This window comes from Martes martes, assembly GCF_963455335.1.
Source record: "Martes martes genome assembly, chromosome: 16".
Classification (NCBI taxonomy): domain Eukaryota; kingdom Metazoa; phylum Chordata; class Mammalia; order Carnivora; family Mustelidae; genus Martes; species Martes martes.
The window spans coordinates 64,996,998-65,018,504 of NC_137904.1; the positions used below are offsets into that span (position 1 = coordinate 64,996,998).

The 21,507-nt window shown below is 57.1% G+C and overlaps 1 protein-coding gene across 1 annotated transcript in view; it reads right to left on the reverse strand.

Moving 5' to 3' along the window:
* Positions 1-21,507, reverse strand: part of B3GNTL1 (UDP-GlcNAc:betaGal beta-1,3-N-acetylglucosaminyltransferase like 1) — an 80,688-nt gene that overhangs the window by 8,838 nt on the left and 50,343 nt on the right. Inside the window, exons 7-8 of the mRNA XM_080825588.1 lie at positions 5,990-6,085; positions 2,185-2,309 (exon numbers count right to left, since the gene is read on the reverse strand). Coding sequence (XP_080681714.1) covers positions 2,185-2,309; positions 5,990-6,085 — 221 coding nt within the window. The remainder of the gene's footprint in view (positions 1-2,184; positions 2,310-5,989; positions 6,086-21,507) is intronic.

A 21,507-nucleotide genomic window follows, 5' to 3' on the forward strand; every position in this document is an offset into this window, starting at 1 on the left:
CCTCGCTGTAAGTTTTTGCTGATCCCGAAATGGTGAAGGTGCTGCCTGCGCCCCTCTAGAAACTTCCGATCCCAGCTGTTTCTAGGTTTCCAGGCTCATGCCCGAGGCCCCACCGGAGGAGTCTTTTGCACACGGCACGAGACTCTCGCCCTTCCCTCTTCTCTGCCCACGTGAACATCCGGTGCTTCCGCTGGTGGAAAATACCTTCTTTTTCCATTAAACGCCTTTGGAGACATTGTTGAAAATCAATCTATTGTATAATTTTCAACGTATTTCTCGATTCTCCATTCCATGGTCTCTCCTGATGCTGTTGCGGTTTCCTGGGCCCTGTGCGTCCCCAAAGTTTACTCTTTTCGAGGTTGTTGAGGCCATTCTGGGTCCTTTAATTTTGCACGTGAATTTTAGAATCAGGTTATCAATTTCTGCAAAGAAGTTTTCTTTAATTTCCTTCTGCGCTTGCTTGTACTTTCCAGAGGACATACACATCTTCTCACGTTTACCCACAAGTATTTTTTTTTGGTGCCATAATACATGTTTTTTTTTTTTTTTTTAAGATTTTATGTATTTATTTGACAGAGATCACAAGTGGGCAGAGAGGCAGGCAGAGGGTGGGGGGGGGGAAACAGACTCCCCGCTGAGCAGAGAGCCCGACGCGGGGCTCGATCCCAGGACTCTGAGACTATGACCTAAGCTGAAGGCAGAGGCTTTAACCCACTAAGCCACCCAGGCGCCCCCATAATACATGTTTCTTAATTGTGTTTTTTTTTTCAGTTGTTTGTTGCAAGTGTATAGATTATGTGCTTTAGTGAATTTCACAAATTTTGACATACCATTTTAATTTCATCAAATTAAATTTTTTTCTGATTTCCTTTCTAATTTTTTCCCTTGGTTGCTTAATTTCCAAATATTTTGGATTTTTTAAGATGTGTGAATGACTTCTAATTTAATTCTATGTGGTTATAAAATACACCTTGTGTGATTTTAATCATTTGAAATGGATCCAGAGCTGTCGGTCTTGCACCTTAAAGGAACACGTTCTACAGCTGAGTGTCACATTCTGTAAATGCCGGTCGGGCCGAGGGGCTAATTCCAGTCCTCTGCACCTTGCAGGATTCCCTGCTTCTCTCAGTCACTGAGACGGGCCCAAAAACCTCCAACTGGAACTGTGGAGGTAATCTGTCATTTGCCTGCTTCTGTCTGGTTTTGTTCATGGGCTTAGAGACTGATGAGACACACAGCACACATCAGGGACTGCTCTGTCCTCCTGTGACGTGACCTCTACCCCGTGGTGCAGATCACACTTGCACGGAGTCAGCTGTGTGACAGCAGACCCAAAGAACGGAGGTCCAGTAAAGCTACCGTGGAGAAGTGCGGACTTAACAGTAAATAACCAAAATCAAGTTCTTCAGCTGAAAACAAAGAAGCTGAATTTCAACACACGTGCAAATGCCCAAGGATCTCCTGAAGCCACCTGGGACCCTGAGATGACGCTGCACGGAACAGTGGAGGCGGACGTCAGAGCTCCCCCAAATGGAGGCTGCCCCAGACTCCTGAGGGGTCACGCCCTCCAAGGAAGCACAGCCAACCCCACCTCCGAAAGATGAATGTGCACCCCTCCCCCGTCCCCAAAAGCAAGCAGTGTCACAACAGCAAGGCACCAAGGGGACACGTTTCTCATGGTGACCAACACGTGACACGCACACACAAACTGAAGACACAACACCCTTCCTCCGTGTTGCACACCCGCCGCCCCAGCAGCGCGCCCCAGGTGCACACCGGCCCCTGGGGACATGCGGGCCGGCAGGGGAGGGACAGAGGGAGCGACAGGGCCCCTCAGTGGGGGCAGAGAGGGCTGTGCCAGCAGTAAGCAAGTCAGACGCGTGCCTGGCACACTTCGGGGCTCTCGTCCCCTCCCGGCAGCAGAGAGCAAGACTTCCAAGAACACCTACGTGTGGGTTCTCTTGCCACAGAAAAGCAGACAGACCTGCAGCCTCTGTCCTGGGAGCCCACAGGCCCCGAGACAGCCCCCCGCCCCCCGCGAAGGCCACAGGCTCTGCACGCCCGGCCCGGCCCTGCGCCCAGATTCCCTGCCTCGTGCGAGAGACCTGACCCCGGGGACCAGCTTCGGCAGCCCACGCCCTCAGCGGCCCCCACACCACGTCTGGAGCCCCGGGGCCCACATACTCGAGGATGGAGTGGGTGGCGGCATCTGGGAGGTAGCGGTAGAGGAGGAGGCTCTGGTCCACGCGGACGACCCCGCCGCCCTTCCTGAGGTGGTCGTAGAAGAACAGCAGGTCCTCGGGCACACCCTGCAGGGCACAAAAGACGTGTCATCCACCGCTGGCGTTTTTGACAAGACCCACCCGGGGCCGACGCGTCCCGCGTGTGCGCTACTTTCGGCCCGGCCGCCGAGCACGTGGAGCTCACGTCAAGGCGGGAGGCACTGTGGGAAGAAGTGGGGGCCGGAGGGACAGCCAAAGCCCCCGGTGTCACCGTCTTGTGTGGCCGGCAGCCCGAGGACCAGCCCTCCCCACTGACGGGGTCTCTCTCTGCAGGCCCGAGAGCGTTCTTGGGGGTTTCCCTGGCTTGTGAGAACTCAGCCTCCAGCCTCCCACTGGCCCGGTGGGCGGCCGTGCTCAGCCTCGACCACGGAAGCTGGATGCCAGACGCCGGGTCTGCTCCCTGGACTCTCCTCGATTCTGCAGCGGACGTCAAGGTGCGGAGGGGTCTGGCTCTCGCTCACCTCCCCGGCTGTCCACAGCATGGCACTAGGGGTGCGGCCGCCAGTGGAGCCGGCAGTGCAGGGGCCTCGTCACTGACGTCGCCAGGAGACTTGACTCCAGGCACAGGCTGGTGTCCTGAGCGGCACCACAGGGCAGGGACAAAGCAGACAAACCCAGGGTGGAAGCCGCGGCCTCACTGTCCCGACGTCCACAGGACAGAACTTGGGAGGGGCAGGCAAGTGGACGGGAGGAGATCCCAGAACACAGAAACTGCGACGGGAGGAAACCTCCACGAGCCGGTACCTGGCAGAGAACACTGACCCCCTGACAACGCCAACACCGCCCACCGGGAAGTGGGCAACGGATCTGGACACGTCGTGAAATGAATGGCCAATCGGCACCCTCAGTCATCTGGGAAACGCACACGAACACGGGAAGTCTCAGCCACCGCGGGGACTCTGGGGCTGCGCGGGGAGGGGAGGGCGGGCGGCCTCCCCTTGGCTCTTCCCGTCGGACAGAAAAAGCACATCGGAAAAGCATCTGCCGCGTGGCCCCTCTGGGCCTCCGGTCCCCCTGGGGCAGTGACGAGCCTTCTCCGGGCCTTCCCGCCCAGGCCAGCTCAGAACCAACAAGAGCCCTTCTGTTACTCTTCGCAAAAGGGCCTCCTGGGGGCATTCGGATCCCCGAGCCTGGCACCAAGGCTGCTCACCGCGGCTGGACGCGGTCCTGGGCCATGCCTGTAGCCACCTCCAAACCTCAGACTCCCACGCCCCACGAGCCGCCTCTGCTAGTGCCTTTCCTGATTAAAAAGCTGTCTGCCTTGCCCGGTCCAGCTCACCCCCGTCTCCGTGCCCCCGGCCCCAGCACACTCGCAGAGTCACCAGTCGGCACCCGGGTCCCCTGCTCCGTTGTTCAGCACCTGCACTGCTTCCCGCTGCTTCGGCCACTCGCCCTTCTTTCCACAGAGGAGGAACCACAGGCTCTCAGCCCTGGGCAGACCCTGGCTCTTCACCGAGGCCCAAGGAGAATCACCTGAGGGTGAGTCCCCAACGTCCGGTTCTCAGGGCAGCTGTGCTCCCCTGGGAGCCCGCTCCCTGAACAACTTCAGCTCAACCGGTTTCTCTGGGAATGGCATCAAAGAACGATGCAAACACCTGATGTCCTCCTCCTGGTGGTGGCTTTGCTGCCGTCTGTGATCTGCCTCCTGACGCCCCAGCCCCAACACAGATCTAGGCCTGGCCCCTGACCCCTTCTTCCTGATCCCCAATCTCTGATACCTGGTCTCTGATTTCTGATCCCTAGTGCCTGAAATAATGATCTCTGGTCCCTGATCCATAGTCCCATAACTCTGATCTCTGATCCCTGGTCCTCAATCTCTGGTCCCTGGTCCCTGAACTCTGATTTCGGTCCCTGATCTCTGATCTCTGACCTCTAGTCGCTGAGCCCCTATACAAAGGGATGCATGGGCTTTCTTTTGCCCCAGGGGCTTCTTCTCCAGGAAGAATTACTTTGAGCTGAAAGTCCTGACATACTTTGAATTCTGAGACTGCTCAGGGCTGCGAGTTAGGGTGTGTCAGATCTTTAGATCAAGGTTTCCCAGGGAATGTCTCCTGATGACGGTTTCTGGGCTATTTTCTACAGAAGAACGTGACAGCATGGATTCAGGGTCCAGCAAGAACAGTGGCTTTCCGCAGCACCGGCCGGAAGAGGGGAGACCTGCTGGGGCGTCCCTCCACCAGGCTGCCGTCGCACCATCAGGGAGAACTTAGCTGTGCCATCTCTCCGGCCACGGCGCCTGTTGCCCCTGGTGGAGCTGAGGCCCCTGGGACTGGGGGCCCTGGGGCAGGATCGTGCCACATGCGTACAAGTTCTCTCCATTGTATGGATTTGGGGGAGAAGCAGGAGAACAGGGATGGTGCCCAACGCCCTAAGACCACGAGTCAGCACATGTCCGTGGCAATGCGACCTGGTCTCCCGTCCCAGCAGGGGTGAGACGGGAAGGCCAGTCCGTACGGACCCACGTGCCTGCGAGGGGTGGCCAGGCCAGGGCCAGGAGGAGCACAGCGGATGGTGGCGTACGTGCTCCCTGCTCAGGCCAACCCTGGGAACACGAGGTGCTGCTGATGGCAGCCTGCACGGCGGGGAGACCGGCTTGGGGCAGGCCCGATTCCCGTCCCACTGCAGATGCTGCTGGCCGGTCCCCTGGGGGCTCTGGCTGGTGGATGTGTGAGAACGGCTCTCCTCCTGGAGGCTGAGTCTGGGCAGCTGTGAGGGACTCGGTCCAGCATGGGGGGGCAGTGGAGGCCTCTCCCTCCAAAATGACAGGCAAGGAGGGAGGCTGGGTGGGGTCAGGATGGGGCTGGACTTGGCCCTGAGCTGAGGGTCCATGGGCTGGCCCTGATGTCGACAGGAGGGAAGCAGGCTCAGAGCAGAAAGGGCTCACAGCAGGACAGTGGCCAAGATTCCAAGGCCTGAGTCGCTGCCCCTGCCTCCCAGCCCGGGGTCTCCAGAACGCTGTGGCCCAGACCCTCTGCTGCCTCTGTGCGTCCAGGCTCCCTCCTGCCCCCAGCCCAGCAGCTGGTGGGGCTGCTGGATATGGGGCCTCATCCAAGTCCAACAGCGAAGGCCTGATGAGCCCTTCACACGCCCACTCTACCTCCCCCCACTGTGGAGACCAGACCTCACGTTCTCAAAGCCTCATTTAAGGGAAGTTTAAGGGAAAATAAACAAACGGACCCTAAACTTAACTTTCTAATTGGGTGTAGGAGCATTAACTGTAAGACCGTTTGTGGGGTGTGGGGTGGGGCCGAGGGAGCCCAGGCGAGAGGTCGGGTCTCCATTTCTGGGGCACATGCTAGAGCTCAGTGTGGGCTGTGCGCTGCAGGTGGGGCCCCACAGGTAGGAGAGGGTTTAGAGAAAGAGCCCAGCCTAGTTTGGACAGAATGCCCAGGGCCACCTGTCCCTCTCCTGCCGTCACCCGAGGCAGCATGGCTGACAGCTTTACACCAGGATGAGGAGGCCTGGGGCCTGGGTGCCTGCAGCCCTCACACAGAAATCCCCGGCGGGTGCCAGGGCCCCAGACGCCCTCGGAGAAGCTCAGCCCAGCCAGCTGCTGGACAAGCCTTTACAGAAGATGTTTCTGAAGCCCTGGGTCCCCGGAGGGAGCACAGTACCCACAAGTGGGTAGGGCTGGGGGACTGACACCCAGGGGATGACGGCACCTCCCCTGACCCCAAAGGAGGGGATCCACAAGGGCCCACACTCACCTGCCCGCCTTCATCAAATGGGCCCACGTGGGAAAACCATGCTCGAGAGCAGAACCAGGTGGGCATAATCACAGTCGGGCCATTGGAGGTAAAAACCTAGAAGCAAATACCAGAAAATAACAGCTCGTCACAAACAACGTACAATTTGTTTTCCACAAAATGTAATTCAGAAAGTGACAAAAGAATTTGCTCTTCTCTGTAGGAACAGACGTTCAAGGGACTTTACAGCCAGACCCACCATACGGGGGATGGCGGAAGAGGGGCCAGAAGAATCAGTGGCTCCACCTGGGTCCTGGTCCTGATCCCGGGTGAGCGCTCGCTGACTGTGCTCGAGGAGGAGGCCCCCTGCTTTTGACAGACGGTAAAGTTTCACATGAAGACAAAAGTAAACATGTTGCTTTTAGTTGTGGCAAGAAAGAACCGGACGGGATCCTCCAAAGACATGAACATCGAACGCCGACTAAAGCAGCAGCAGCAGCTACGGCCAGACCCATGAGAGGCTGGGAGAGCACTTAAAACAGAAACACAAAGCCCATGACGTCCCACAAAGAAACGCAAAGGTCCGGAGGGTCAGCGAGCTCTGTCCCACGCTGCACGAACTGACACCCGCCCATCGCAGTCTTCCACAAATGCAGGCGGCGGCAGGGAGCACTTCCTGACTCATTCTGTGCGACCAGCCCGGATCCAAAGCCCGTCAGAAATACCCTAAAACTGCGGCAGGGCCCCTAGGTTACAGCTGCAAAACTCTTCAACAAAGAGCGAGTGAACGGAGTCCGTTGTTGCAGAAAAAGGTTCTACAGCACGACCACGTGGAGTTTACCCCAGGACGGCAAGGTTGGTTCGACACACGAAGACTCGGGCGATGTGACATGCCATATTCGTAGACGAAGGATGAAACCACACGACCACCTCAACAGATGCAGAACAAGCATTTGACAAAACTCAGCGCCTTTGCATGACAGAACTCGTCCACCTGGGACTAGACGGGCCCCTCGTGACCTGTTAAAGGGCATCTGCAAAGCCCCACCGCTGATGCTGCATGGAAATGCTGGAACACTAAACGCTTTTCCCCGAAGATCAGGGATAAGACAAGAATATGTGCTCTCAACACGTCTAGTTGACAGTAGGCAAAACACTTAGGAAATGAGAAAAATAAAAGGCATTTTATAGTACTTTGGGGATGAAGAAGTGAAATGGTCTCAATTTGCAGACAACACAGCCCTGTAGGTGTAAGACCCAAAGGCACACGGACACACACACCCTCGAACCGACAAGTGAGTTTGGCAAAGGTCCTGGACGTAAGACTCACATATAAAACTCAACTGTATTTCTATATACTCGTAACGAACAGTCCAAAAACAAAATTAAGAAACCACTTTGATTCACAACAGCATGAAAAAGACACTCAGAAATAAACGTAACAAGGATCGTGCAAGACTTTACACTGAAAATCATGAAACACCTTTCTAAAAAAGATTTTTTATTTATTTGACAGACAGAGATCACAGGCAGGCAGAGAGAGAGGGGGAAGCAGGCTCCCTGCCGAGCAGAGAGCCCGATGCGGGGCTCGATCCCAGGACCCTGAGACCATGACCTGAGCCGAAGGCAGAGGCTTAACCCACTGGCGCCCACCCAGGCGCCCCATGAAACATTTTCCAAACAAATTAAAGACCTAAATAAATGGAAGGACATCCCATTTTCATGGGCCAAAAGAATAAATATTAAGATGTCAATATTTTCCAATTAATCTACAAAATAAACATAATTCCTAACACAATCCCAGCCGTTTGTTGTTGTTGCAGAAAATGATAAACTGTGGGCAGTTGCTGTGCCCGCAGCGGTCGCCCCCCGCCAAGCAGGGTCGCCCCGTCCATGGGATCCAGGCTTGCCGCGTGAGTGGCAGCGGGCTGTGCCAGCATCTCGAGGCCCAGAGGGTGGAGAGGGAGCTCCGTCTTCCTGATGAAAACAAATGGTGGCAGGAAGGCGTCACGTGTCAACGGGCCTGGCTGGCAGAGAGCGGGGCCCAGGACATGCAGGCACTTCTAAAGGATAAAATCTGGACTCAGGCCAGTGGCAGGTCAAAGGCACAGTGTGAGCACACGACGCCCACAAGGACAACGTCCACGAGAACAGGCCAGATCCTCAGTTCGAGGCTGGATCCAGAATCCAGAATCTCGGACAGTCTCTCCCTCGTTGTGCGGCCTGCAAGCAGGTGGGAATTACGCTCCCCCAGGCTGCCCGCCGCCCCCCACCCCGTGGCCAGGAAGCGTTTCCACAAGTTCTCAGAGCACTGCTGTATCGCACAACACAGGCGTGAACTGCATGGGTCTACGTACACGGGAATTTTTAAAAATAAATACAAGACAGTGCCGTAAGTGCATTTTCCTTATGGTTTTCTTAGTAACATTTTCTTTTCTCTGGCTTATTTCCCTGGAGGAACACAGACCGTAATACATGCGTTATTGCCGTTACGCTATGGATGAGGCTTCGGGCCGACAGACAGCTATTAGCAGTTAAGTTTCTGGGGAGTTGAAAGTCATGCATGGATTTTCCTGCAGTCGGCTCCCTGAAAACCCATGCTGTCCGAGCATCGACGGTACCTGGACGGGGTTTCCATGGTCCCGTGAGGACAGGCCCACCTCCTCCCACAGGCCATAGAGCAGACACCTGCTCTCTGCGGCAGCTCCCTCCGCCGCCTGAGCTGGCTTCCGTGACGCTCGGGGACGATGGCGTCCCCTGTGTTTGCCTGGAGCCTCCCTGGCTCTGCGACCCCTCACTCCAGCCCACACACGTCCACCCCACGTGGACGGCTGTTAGCAGTTCTTGGGAACGCAGTGTCCACCACGAACATCACTGGGCTTCCTCTTTGTGGGAAACATCAGTGGCCTGTTGACCGTCTCATAACTTGCATTTTCCCGGGGATGACGGGCGTGCAGAGCCCTGAAACACATATCCAGACCCTTGTCACCATTTTGCACAAAACGAGTCAGGTTGGGGTGGCTCCACGAATCTGTGCACGTGCGCTAGGACTCAGAGCTGTACCCCGAAAAGGGGAAAACAGCCAGTTTTATTTATTTTATTTTATTAACAGCTGTGTTAACTTGGGGACAACTAAGTGTTCTCACTTTTAAATGTTTTTTCCAGGCCTCTGTGGACAAAACAAACTCCGAGACACAGAGGGGCTCGCACACAGACACACAGAGTGGGGCAGCCACAGTCCCGAGTGCTTCTACTGCTCTGCCAACGGGGAGACGGGCCAGTGAGGCGAGACCCGCCTGCAGTCCCCTGCTCCCCTTGGAAGCCTCGCATCTCTCCGTGGGGACGACAGCGGCCACGGGGACAGGAGACACCCACTCGTGGAGTTTTCTTTGGAAACTTGTGAAGAAATGAGGCCAGAGCGGGGCTGAGGCTGGGCACACAGGCCCTGTTTCAAGCACTGCTCCCGGCACTACAGACCCGCCCTGCAGCCTGTGGGAGCCCAGAGGTCAGGAGGCAGGCAGGCCAGCAGGATGGGGCCTGAGGGTTCAACAGCCTCTCAGAAATTCACCCGACTACAGGTCCAGACGCCCTTTAGACTGTGAACGAATCTTGTTTAATTTGATGCTGTGTGGGGTGTATGGGGGAAGGGGGCCCCGTAGGCAGTGAGCTGGGACGGGGGGGTGGGGCAAGGAAGACCAGTGATCACTCTCCCAGCACCGGTGTCCCCTCCTGCTCATCAGCACCACCTCCACGGACACGGGCTGCTGTCAGCACCACACATGGGGCTGGTCCGGCAGACACACACAGCTCTGGAGGCCGGTGTCGGAGCCCCGAGAGCCTCCTGCTGCCAGGGAGTCCTACCTTCTTCCGCAAGCTCTGCAGTCACTTCTGACAAGGCCACTGGTCCCATTACAGGGGCCTCACCCCCACGACCTCTTCTAACCTGATCGCCTCCCAAAGGTCCCCCAATTCTGCTATATTGAACGTGGGGAACACAAACGTGCTGCCGTGACAGGCACACCCTTCATCTCCAGTGTGCGGGTGCTGAGAGCGCTACTCCGTGGGCCACCCCCAGACCCCTAATTGCCCCCAAGCTCCAGAGCGTGCATCTGGCTGTCCACAGGCATCTCCCCTTGCTTATAGGACTTTTGTAGTTTCACTAAAGTATGCAGCAAACTACACACGTGTATACACAGTTGGAGAAACTCACCCACGGGTGCACGCCTGAGCCACACACCACACTCCTGGTTCTGAGCCGGCCGCTCCTGCAAGCTTCCTCGCGCCCGGGCCACCCCCCACCCCCAAAACAGCAACCGCTGGTTCACTTTCCGTCATAAATGGCGGCCGGCATTTCCTAGGTGCTGCGCAAACGGGGTCCCAACGCCTGCGCTCCTCCTCTCTGGTTTCCCACACTCAGTAAACCACACTTGCTTTTCCACACGCCTGCTGATGGGCCTGCGGGCAGCCCAGGGCGTGTGGTCTCTGTGCAGACAGAGCACGTGGCGGGGAGCGGGTGTGGGTATGGCAGGTGCAAAGCAGGAGCTCCTAGAAAACGGCTCTGCTGTCCCAAGCTTCTTTCTGCTCCGGCTGACCCTGGGCTCCGCTCCGGCCGGCCACATCCCACAAACACTGGGTACCACGGCCTTTTTCATTTCAGACTGCTAACAGGTAGACACACACCTGTCTCACTGGGCACACCATTCCCTCCTAATGCCCCTGAGGCTGTGCTAATTTGCCATCCAGACACCGAACCCAAAGGAACATGCGTCCCCTTTTTACTGGGATGTTTGTATCCTTAGACTCCGCAAAGCTCCATGGAACTCGCCCACTCGGGACTCGAGGCCTTTGCTGGACATGGTCTGCAACCACACCCCACTCTCCTGGTCCATCCTTCACGACATCCACCGGGCTGATGAAGCCCACCTGCCCCAGTGTCCCTCTCGGGACCTGAGTGCCCGTGTCTCACCCCATGACTTCTTGCCTAACCCACGATCACAATGAAGTTTTTTCTGTTCTCTTCCGTAAGTTTCATGGTATTAAGTTTCACATTTAGTTCTAGGATCCACTTTAAGCTAACTTTTTATAAATGGTGTGAGTTTTTTCACGTTCAGTTTTCTTGCACATGGACATATGGATGTCCCAGCACATCCTTTCCACTGACCCTGTCCATAAGAGATCAGTGGTCTGTGTGTCTGTCCTTGTGCCAACAAACGGCCATGGAGTCTGGCAGTGCTGGCCTCTAACTCTGCTCTTGTCCACAAGGATTTCGGCTGTTCTAAATTTTTGCATTTCCAAAAGATTCTGCAATAAGTTGGTCAATTTCTGCGACAAAGCCTGCTGGGGTAGTGACTGGGGTCGTGTTAATGTTCGGGTGGTTGGTCCGGGAGGACGTTCGTCTTCCCAACACCTGCGTGCCCCGCCCGCGTGCACAGTCGAGGATCGTCTCCCACCACAAGACCCTCAGGGCCCTCTACAAAGACCCCCTCCTACATGTGGTAACACGTCCAGGGGTGTCTGGAAGCGGGAGGGCTTTCTCCCCGTTCCTCACCTGGGGTGAAGGGAAGTGGGTGCCAGGAGCAGGGAAATCTGGCTGTAATGAGACACAAGACAGCCTCACAGACGCTAAAATCAAAGACTGACACCACCAGATGCAATCTTAGACATGGGGAAGGGACGGTGTGCACACGCCTACTTGCAAACAGCAGTACGGGTGCCCAGACTGTCTGCACAACCAGCCATGCCACCCTGGGTGTCCCAGGAAAGCAAGAGCTACGTCCACGCAAAACCTGCGAATATTGAAAGCACAACAGACAAAACTGGAAGCAACCCAAATGTTATTCAACACGAGCGATGGACGCCGTGGAACAGGGCGCAGGGGGCCTCCCCTCGGCAGCTCCGAGCACAGCCAGGAGTGGACGGACAGTGGTGGCCTTCACGGAGTCAAGGAAGGCAACCTTCATCTACACAAAACCCTAAAGACAGAACTTCTAATCTCTAGAGACAGAAACCAGACCAGCGGGCCTGCAGCTGGACCAACTCCCTGGGGTGGCCTGTCTGGCTCTTGGGATCAGGGACCGTGTTCCTTGCTTTCTGCAAATGAGGCTTTTGGTGTGTTGGGAGGGGTTCGAGGGTCCTGGAATCCAGGGGCTCCCCATCCCCAGACACTACAGACGGGCCCCTGAACACCAGCATTTTCTAGCAAACCCAACACATCAGTCCCCACAAATGTGCTCCGTTCTCTCTTTGACTGTAAGGAAAAAACGGTTTCATAATGCTATTTGGGAACTTTTGCAAAGCAAGACCTAGGCATCCCGTTTTCAACTCCTACTGGGTGAAAATCCACAGGCATTTTCTGGTGGGTTGCCTGCAGCTGAACACCTGATGCCCAGTCCCCAAGCACATGGGTTTCATAAATAAATAAAATCTTAAAACAAACAAACAAACAAAAACCACACACACGATTCTGAAGACATAGTATGAAAAAAGAACATTATATCTCATTGTTATTTTTCTATTGACTACGTGTTGAAATAACATTTTGTGTATATTAGTTAAATAAAACATATTATTATAATTAAACTCATCTATTTCTTTATACCTTTTTAACGTAACTATTAAAAAACCACTAACTCGGGTGCCTGGGTGGCTCAGTGGGTTAGGCCGCTGCCTTCGGCTCAGGTCATGGTCCCAGGGTCCTGGGATCAAGTCCCGCATCGGGCTCTCTGCTCGACAGGGAGCCTGCTTCCCTCTCTCTCTCTCTCTCTGCCTGCCTCTCTGTCTACTGTGATCTCTCTCTGTCAAATAAATAAATAAAATCTTAAAAAAAACAAAACAAAAAAACCCCACTAACTCTATTTTGGCTTGCATTTTTGGCTCATTATTTTTCTGTTGGCCAGTTAAGAACAGAAATCCAAACAGTTAAACAGGGGAATTCATTACCTAAAACCATCACTGGTGCATTCTACCAACCATTAAAGCAGGGGAGAACACCAATCTCACAAACTCCTTCATAAAATAAGGGAGGGAAGAATATTTCACCCCGTCTTAGAAGGTCAGCATTAACGTGCGGCCAAAACCAGACAAAAATACCACAAGGAAACCACAGCGCGCTGTCCCTTGTGGACAGAGATGCACGAGCCCCTCACAGATTATCGACAATCTGATCCAGACACACGCCCGTCTTGACCACGACGTGCTGACCCCACACATTCAAGTTTGGTTTAACATTTGAGAATCAGGAAAAAAATATGATCATTTTAATAGATACAGGAAAAGCATTTGACAAAACCCAACACCCAATCAAGGTACAAGGTACCACCTCTCAGAACACCAAGAACAGGAAGGAATTTACTCAACCTGCTAAGGGCCACCATCTCGTTTGCAGTGAAAGTCCGAGAACTGGAGGCCCGGCAGTGCGCCAGCTCTGCCCGGGACAACAGATCAGGCCGGACTGTGCACGGAAGGGAGAGCGAGGCCGGATCTAAGGCGAGCAGACCAACCCTTACCTCACACCACACACAGCATTTACCTCAAAGTGGACGCGAGAGCTAGAATTACAAAACTTCTAGAAGACGCACGTAGGGAAATGCTTGCAAGTGGAGCGTAGGCAGTTTTTATAAAATAGAGCAAAAATTCGCAAAATGAGAAGGAAATATTAAGAGCCTGGATTTCATCCAAACTGAAAATGTCACCTCTTTGAACGATCAGGTAAGAAACAAAGGGCCCAACCAGCGGCTCAGAGGGGACGCTCACGTGTCCATCGGGCACACCGATCTGGAGAGGGACGTATCTCTGGAGTCCGAGAGCTCTCACAACTCGGTAAAAAGGGGGAGAGCAACGGTGACCGCGGGGCCTGTCCAGACGCCTCACGGAGGCGCGAGGGTGAATGGCACAACACGTTCCACAGGGGCACAAAGACCGGGCACGGGCGCAGACACAGGCGGGCTCACTGCGGCCCAGGCTGGGGCTGAGGTTCTGGGCCGCAGCAGTCCTTTCTGAGGGAACCTTCCGGAGCGTGCTAAGAGGTCCACAGTCAGAGCGGCTGGAAAGGAACAGCCTTGCACGCGTCGCCCTTCATGGGTTTCCCGGGCTGCTGAGCCCTGGATGGCCACGCCGGCCCTGGGCATCACGCTGGCGTCTCCCTCCCTCCAACCACAGGGCCCACGGCGCCCCCCGGCTGCATCCGGCAGACACCTCCAGCGCCTGGAACAACGTTCTTGCCCAGACACCATCTCCACACGACCCCCACATGCCGTCTGACCTGCCTCTGCCCCGTTGGCTAGTCCTGGCCTCCTGCACCTGTCCCCCCGCCCCAGGCGCTTCCCGAGCACAATCCCCAGGCACAGCCCAGGTCTGAGACGCCTGCAGCCAGCCGCTGACACCCACATTCCCGCACGGTGTGCGACCCGCCCGCCAGCTCCTGGACTCAGGCTCCCGGGAGGACAGACCTGCCTCTGAATCAGGGGGGCTCAGAGGCCGCCCCCCCCCCCCGTGTGGCCACGCTAGGCCTGCCATGACCACGGCCCGAGGCTCACGGGCCCACCCAGGAAGCTTTCCTGCGGAGAGCAGAGCCGCCCGGCTCAAGAGGGGCAGATGGGGGTGCTTGGCTCGGCCAGCGGTGCCTGACGTGACTGTCCTCCACGGACCGGACGTCCCTGGCCAGGCCCTTGTGTTTCTCACCCTCAGGAACCAAAGCATAAGGGGTGAAGACCAGCGACCCTAGAGGCTGTCTGCGGGCACACACACGGGCTGGGGTCAGCTGCCCCACGTGGCGGACTCCCAGAAACGTCGGCAGCCAAACCAAGCGCCCCTGCTCCTCCTGGAGGAAGGGAGTTCAAGAAAACGGGTTTCAGATTTCAGAATGTCTCTGCCAACCTGGCTGTTGGAGCGGTAATGGCTTTGGCTGCGGGATGCACATGGCACGGACCTGGAGACAGCCCGAGGCCACGGGGGTAGGCGCCACGGACGGTGCTGTGCCCATGGGCCACAGGCCGCACCTCGCTGCTGCCCAGCCTGTGGATGCAGGGCGCTCACTCCGTGAGAGCAGCTCCTCCGCAGGGCTGCAGCACCTATCTCTCGGAGCTCCAAGCCCTTCGTGCAGGCAAAGATCCCTCTGGGCTCCCAGACCCAGGAGTCCCTCGGGGGCACAGCCAGCAGAGTGGGCACGCGGGCCACACGCAGGCACTGCTGGTCCTGTCCGTGTGCACAGCAGGCAGAGGTGGCCAGGCCAGGCCAGCTGCAGGCACCGTGGTCGGGAGATGACCTCTGTCCTTTCTCACACAGGATGTGGGCATTGGCATGTGTGAGGTCTGTGTGGAGAGATACGGGGAGTATGTGTGCACACCTGCGGTAGAATGGTGTGCACGGGGGAGCCGGGGCTGCACGGCTCGGTGCAGAGGAGCCTGTCGGGGCGACAGTCAAGAAGAGAGTCCTGGAGAAAAGGTCGTCCCGAGTGCTGGGTTCCCACGCCCATCAGGAGCTCTCGTGGACGCAGGTGACCCAGGACCAGCTCTTCCCAGACACGCATCACGTCTTTGCCACGGTGGATGGGGCAGCTCCTGCTGCTCCGGGCCAGTGGGCTCCTCTAGCCACTGCTGCCGGCCCGGCCCCTCCCCACTGCCGCTGGCCCTGCGCGCCACACCGACTAACCCAGATGGAGGTGCTCGAGCTCACAGGTGCGTCTGGGCAACAAGACTATCCTGGACGCTTCTCACGGACAGCTCTTCCTTTGTTTTATCCAGAAAACCCAAGTGCTCAAGGTGACGTGAGAGTTACCAGCCCCAGCTTGAAACCTACCTGCGTATCAGAGAAATCTTCACGTGTTTCCTTGCCCTGTTCCCTGTTCACGAAAGCTTGACACATCACAACGTGGACTAATTCGGCGTAAGGTAAAAACCACTTTCTCCTTTGTGCTTACAGCGAACTCCCCGAGGGCCCAAGCTCAGACACCCCTCTGAGCCCTTCACACTCCACGGGGGTCTGGGCGTGTGTGCGGAGCACCGTTCCAGCGGCCCAGCCTCTGCCTCTCGGGGCCGCTCCGTGGTTCTGAGCCACACATCCCACTGCGGCCCGGCTGCTGCTCTCCAAGGTAAGCAGGAGCAGGAAAATTTGCTTAATAAATGTACAACTTCCACTTTTCTCAAAATTTGAAATTCGGCGCCTGGTGCCTCGTCTGCCAAGTGATAAAGCAGGTCCGGGAAGAAGGAGACTCGGCCCTTGGGTGAGGGGGGGCTCCGCCAGCGGGAAGGCTGATGGTGGGAGCAGCGAGCCTGGCGTGGGATGGGGAGCAGAGCCCCTAAGCCTGCCTCCTGCGGGGCTGCCTCCAGACCCCCCCAGAGCCCCCTGGCTCTACCCACCTCCACCCCTGCTGCGCACACAACACCTCTACCCCTAATGCGTGTGCACCTCCACCCCTGCTGCGTGCCCAAGCTTCACTCCTACTGTACGCACACCTCCACCCCTGCTGCGTGCCCAAGCTTCACTCCTACTGTACGCACACCTCCACCCCTGCTGCACTCCCTGGGGCTGCACTCCCCTGGCGGCCGGGTTGGCTGGTGTCTGTTCAATCACAAAGTCCAGACAGATTCAGATGGAGAAACCAGCAATTATTTCCAAACTAACTTTAGGACACTAACATGCCAGCAGCCTCCATCACCTGTCCACCTAGAGGATCCCAGACGCGTCACTATTTGCTTGGCCCCCCGTGGCTGTACGTGCGGTCGCCTCCAAGTTCACGTGTGGCCTGGGTCCCTCCAATGCGCTTTCCGTTTCAAGTCCAAGTACGTACTTTCCAAGTCTACAGCTGCCTTCTGTTTTAAGATAATTTCTATCTTCGCTGAGACTCCCCCGTATGTCCCTCTCCACGTACTTCTCTTTAAATTCTGAAACGCTGTTCCCCTTAGTTGTTGACGGTGTTTACAGAGAGGCAGTCACCCAGGGCTCTGCTGCGCCCACCATCTGTGCCCGCGCGGAGGCAGGCTCCACGGATGGCTTCTCTTCCCCCAAGCGACAGCAGCACCTGGACGCGGCACATGCCGCAGGCTTAGCCACCCAGTGACGCTCCCCACACCTCAGGCGACAGGCCCCTGTGTAGGCTGCGGGGACAGGCTCCGGGTTTTGCTCTCGGTGAGGCTCTCACGTCTTCCTTGAACACACCTGCGCTCTTGGGGCAGTCGCAGGTCCCTCCTGTGTAGCCGTGTGCAGACCCCACAGCGGTCCAATTTCCAGATATCTCTTGAAATTCTGGGGTGTCTGCTGGCCTGCTTCTAGCCCCAACCAGGGCCCAGTCCAGGGGCCCAAGCCCAGGTGCAGGGACTCCTGGCCAGTATTCTTCCCAAGGGCAGGGACGCCCTTCCCAGGATGGACGGCTGAGAGACGGCAGCCCCGGTGTGGGTCTGCAGGGTGCAGAGGAGCAGCTCGCCCGAGGTGGTGGTCTCAACAGCAGCCCCACCAAGGACCCTTAAGGGAGGGCCTTCCAGGGCGCACTGTGTGGCCGGGTACCGAGCGCCCGCGTGCACGGGGCCTTTCCTCAGAGTTCCCCGGCGGTGTGACCGCGAGCAGATGCCCCGGGTCCGGGTGGGGAGGTCCTGGGGGCCGCTGACCCCTCTGAGGGGGCTCCAGGCTGCACTGCCGGTCGCTGGGCCATCTGGGGCGCCTGGGGGCCACGCGGAGCCTCCTGCCGAGGCATGTGGCCGGGAAGACGGACGGCGCCTGCCCCCGGGGGTCGCTCGGAGGCGGCGGCGGGTGGAGGCGCGGCGCCGTGTGCGGGGCCCGGGCACAGCGGGCTTCGGGCCCGACACGAGGCTCCCCCGCGCAGACGACGCGCGCGTTGGCCGTCTCGCCCCCCAGAGAACGGTCCCGCAGGGACAGCCTCGGGCCGGAGACCCCCAGGCCTCGTCCGCACGGCCGCTGACGGGGTCTTCGCTCGGGCACGAGCTCGTCAGCGTCCTCCAGGCCCAGAGCACCGGACACTGCGCTCCTCGGGAGGAGAAGGCGCAGGACGCCCCGGCAGGCCCGCGAGGGACCCGGAGGGCGCGCGTTCGGAGCTGGCGTCGGGGCGCCTGGCGCTGCCCTGGGGGTCTGGTGCGCAGCCCCCGCCCACCCCGGGGCCACCCGTGAAGCGGGCAGTGGGCCCCGTTCGTCCCTCTCAGCGCCTCGCAGGGCATCCCCGCGGCTCACCCTCGGTCCCGGCGTGCGCGCGCCCCACGGCCAGCAGGGCCCTCCGCCCCGCCCTGCGCTCTCACCGCCGCGGCCCACGGACGGTCCACGAGCGCTCGGACGAGCGGCGGGAACAGCCCCTGCGGGCCGGCCAGGCGCAGAGGGGCCGACCCAGGCACAAACCCAACCTGCCGGTGCTTGGCGCACGCGCGCACGCACGCCGGAGCCCCAGACCGCGCACGCGCACACGCACGCCGGAGCCCCAGGCCGCGCACGCGCACACGCACGCCGGAGCCCCAGAGCGCGCACACGCACGCCGGAGCCCCAAAGCGCACGCGCACACGCACGCCGGAGCCCCAGAGCTCACGCGCACACGCACACGCACGCCAGAGCCCCAGAGCGCATGCGCACACGCACGCCGGAGCCCCAGAGTGCACACGCGCACACGCACGCCGGAGCCCCAGAGCGCGCGCACGCACACGCACACGCACGCCGGAGCCCCAGAGCGCACGCGCACACGCACGCCGGAGCACGCAAAGGATACAGCTGAACCTTTCCCTAATATCATCTATAAAAATTAACTCAAAATGGAGTAAAGATCCAAATGTAAGAGCTGAAACTATAATAATCTTACAAGAAGACATTTTGTGATCTTGGATAGGCAAGGATTTCTTGATGTGACACCAAAAGCACATACAACCCCCCACCCCGCAATCTACATAAATTGGACTTCATCAAAGTTAGAACCTTTTCTGCCTCACAGAACACAATGGAGAGCATGAAAAGATACCTCCCAGTGTGCAAGAAAACATCTGCAAATCGCACATCTGATAAGGGTCTAGCACCCGCCATATACAGAGTGCCTGGAATTCAATGACAACCGACTTTAAAAAAATGAGCAAAAGACTCAAAAACACATTCCCCAAAGAAGATACACAGACGGCCCAGAAGCACATTAAAAGATACTCCATATCACGAATCGTTAGAGAAATGCGAATCAAACCATGACACAGCACTTCACGTCCACTCGCACGGCAACCAGAAAAACCAGAAAACAGCGAGTGTTGAGAAGCAGCAGAACGGCGGGCGAGCCTCGTACTCTGCCGGTGGGAACGTAACATGGAGCAGCTGCTGTGGAAACAGCTCGGGAGTTCCTCAAACGTTAAACACAGAATGGCCGCGTGAACCTACGATTCCACTCCTGGGTCTGCCCGTGGGAATCGAAACAGGGACACAGACAAAGCGAGGCGACGTTCACAACAGCCAGAAGGTGGCAGGAACCCAGGGACTGTCACAATACAAATGGGTAAGCACGATGTGGGGCAGACAGTACGTTCCCATGATGAGTACCGTTTAACTATAAAAACAACAGGAATCTGACGCTTTATGACATGGATGAACCTGAGAACATTATGTTACAAAAGTCAGACGCGCAAGGACAGATACTGTTCAGAGTATCCGGAAGAGGAAAACTCCTCCAGAGGGAAAGCAGGCTAGGGTACCAGGGCTGGGGGACGGCTAACAGGGAGTCAGCGCTGGGTAGGGACAGTCCCCGGCAGGGTCACCAAACTGAAATTTCTGAGATGACAAGTTGTGTATGTTTGATCACAATTTAATCATTTCTTTAATGAGAGAGAAAAGGAGAGGGGACCATCAAAGCAGGTCAGTGGAAGCAAACACAAGCCAAGGACGTGGCAGCTTGGGAGGCTGGAATCGGAGGGAACAGGAGGAACCAGCCCTGCCCACACCCTGATATCAGACTTCTGACCCCCAGGACTGTACGTGAATAAATCCGTGTTGGTTTTAAAAAAAAACCAACAACACCCAGCAAGCCACAGCGGTGCGGTCAGAGCCAGGAAGCGTCCCTGTGCAGAGCTCCTGTGAATTCTGGGCACCGACCGAGCTGCTGGCCACTGGGCAGGAAGTGCGGACACTCACAGAGCGAGTCCCTGCCTCAGCCACCGCACGAGCCTCTTCAGGCTGACGGCTCTGTGGGGCTCTTGGGTGGGTGCAGGCTGCATACCCAGGACGCACCGACCCCCGGTAGCCGGGCGAGTGCGGGAAACCATCCTGTTCTCACCAGGAGCCTGGGAGGGCCCCCCTCCCGTGTCCGAGGAAGGTGCCCGGGGCTTGGGGCCACACCATGCGAGCCTGACACAAGCTCTTCTCAACCTTTCATCCCCTTCTGAAAGGATAAAGGAATAAAACAACAAAAATGGAACAGAAAGAGTAAAGAAGGCTCTTTTCCTTTGGTCCCATCAGAACAAGCCACTTGTTTTCAAAATCCAAAGGACAGATCGGCTCATCGAGCTCTCCTCTGGTTTTTGTTTCCCACAACCATTCCTTACTTTTCAAAGACCCCGGGGTCTCCTACTACCTACACCTGAGACTGTGTTTTGTCTTGGCTCAGGTATACTTGAGAACACAGGACGCCTGCCTCCCCCAGATCTAAGTGGTCTAACCACACAGCAGCAAACGAGCTCCTGGGAGTCTCCCCATTTATTTCAAGGGCCCTTGCCTGCCGTAAATCTCCAGACTGGACACACCTAGCTCCTCCGGAAACGGTTCATGCCCATTCTTTACTTCCACTAAACTGCAAACAGCAAACGGCCATTCCACAACACACGGCTGATACCCAACAATGTTTCTTAATGAGGACGAGGCCCAGAACAAGAACGGACAACACAAACCCGGGACTGGGACCTTCCAAAAGGTATGTTTCTCTTTCTTCTGGAGGGAAGACCGGTCACCATGGCAGATGCGTCTCCCCTGGAGGAAGACAGAGGCTGGCTCCCTGCAGGTCATCTCTTTAAATCATTTAAATGACTCACAACAGACACCTGCTGTGGTTTTTCTCTTCCCCTGGGATCATCCTTTTTGCAATTCTCTAACGACTAATGCCCTCCTGCCCTAACTACAGTTACGTTACCATGGGGTCAGGTGCCAGGTGAGCACGGTTATCTGCTGACCCCACGGAGACCTGGCTGGCCACATCATTCAAATAACTTAAGTTCAAGCACTCGAGGAAGACAAACAGGTTTGCCGAGTAAACTTGTTTTTCTTTAAAGGCCAAGTGAGGGTGGGAGGAGGTAACAAAATCTTAAAATTTTGGGGAAAAGAGTTTTCTTAGGAAATATTTCCACCCACTCCTGCCATGCAACTTGAAGGCAAGTCACCAATCACTGCAGCAGACTCTCAGGGATTCCCAAGGCCGGCAGCGAGGACGGCGGGGGCCAGCCATGTCTGGCAGTGACCGGTGCCTGTCTGCTCTCTGGCTCCCAAGGTGCAGGCCCTGGGAAAGCGTCCCACAGGCACGCCCTTGACCTCACCTGAACCCACCGGCTGGCTGACCGGGGCTCTGCGGGACGAGAGCCATGCTCCAG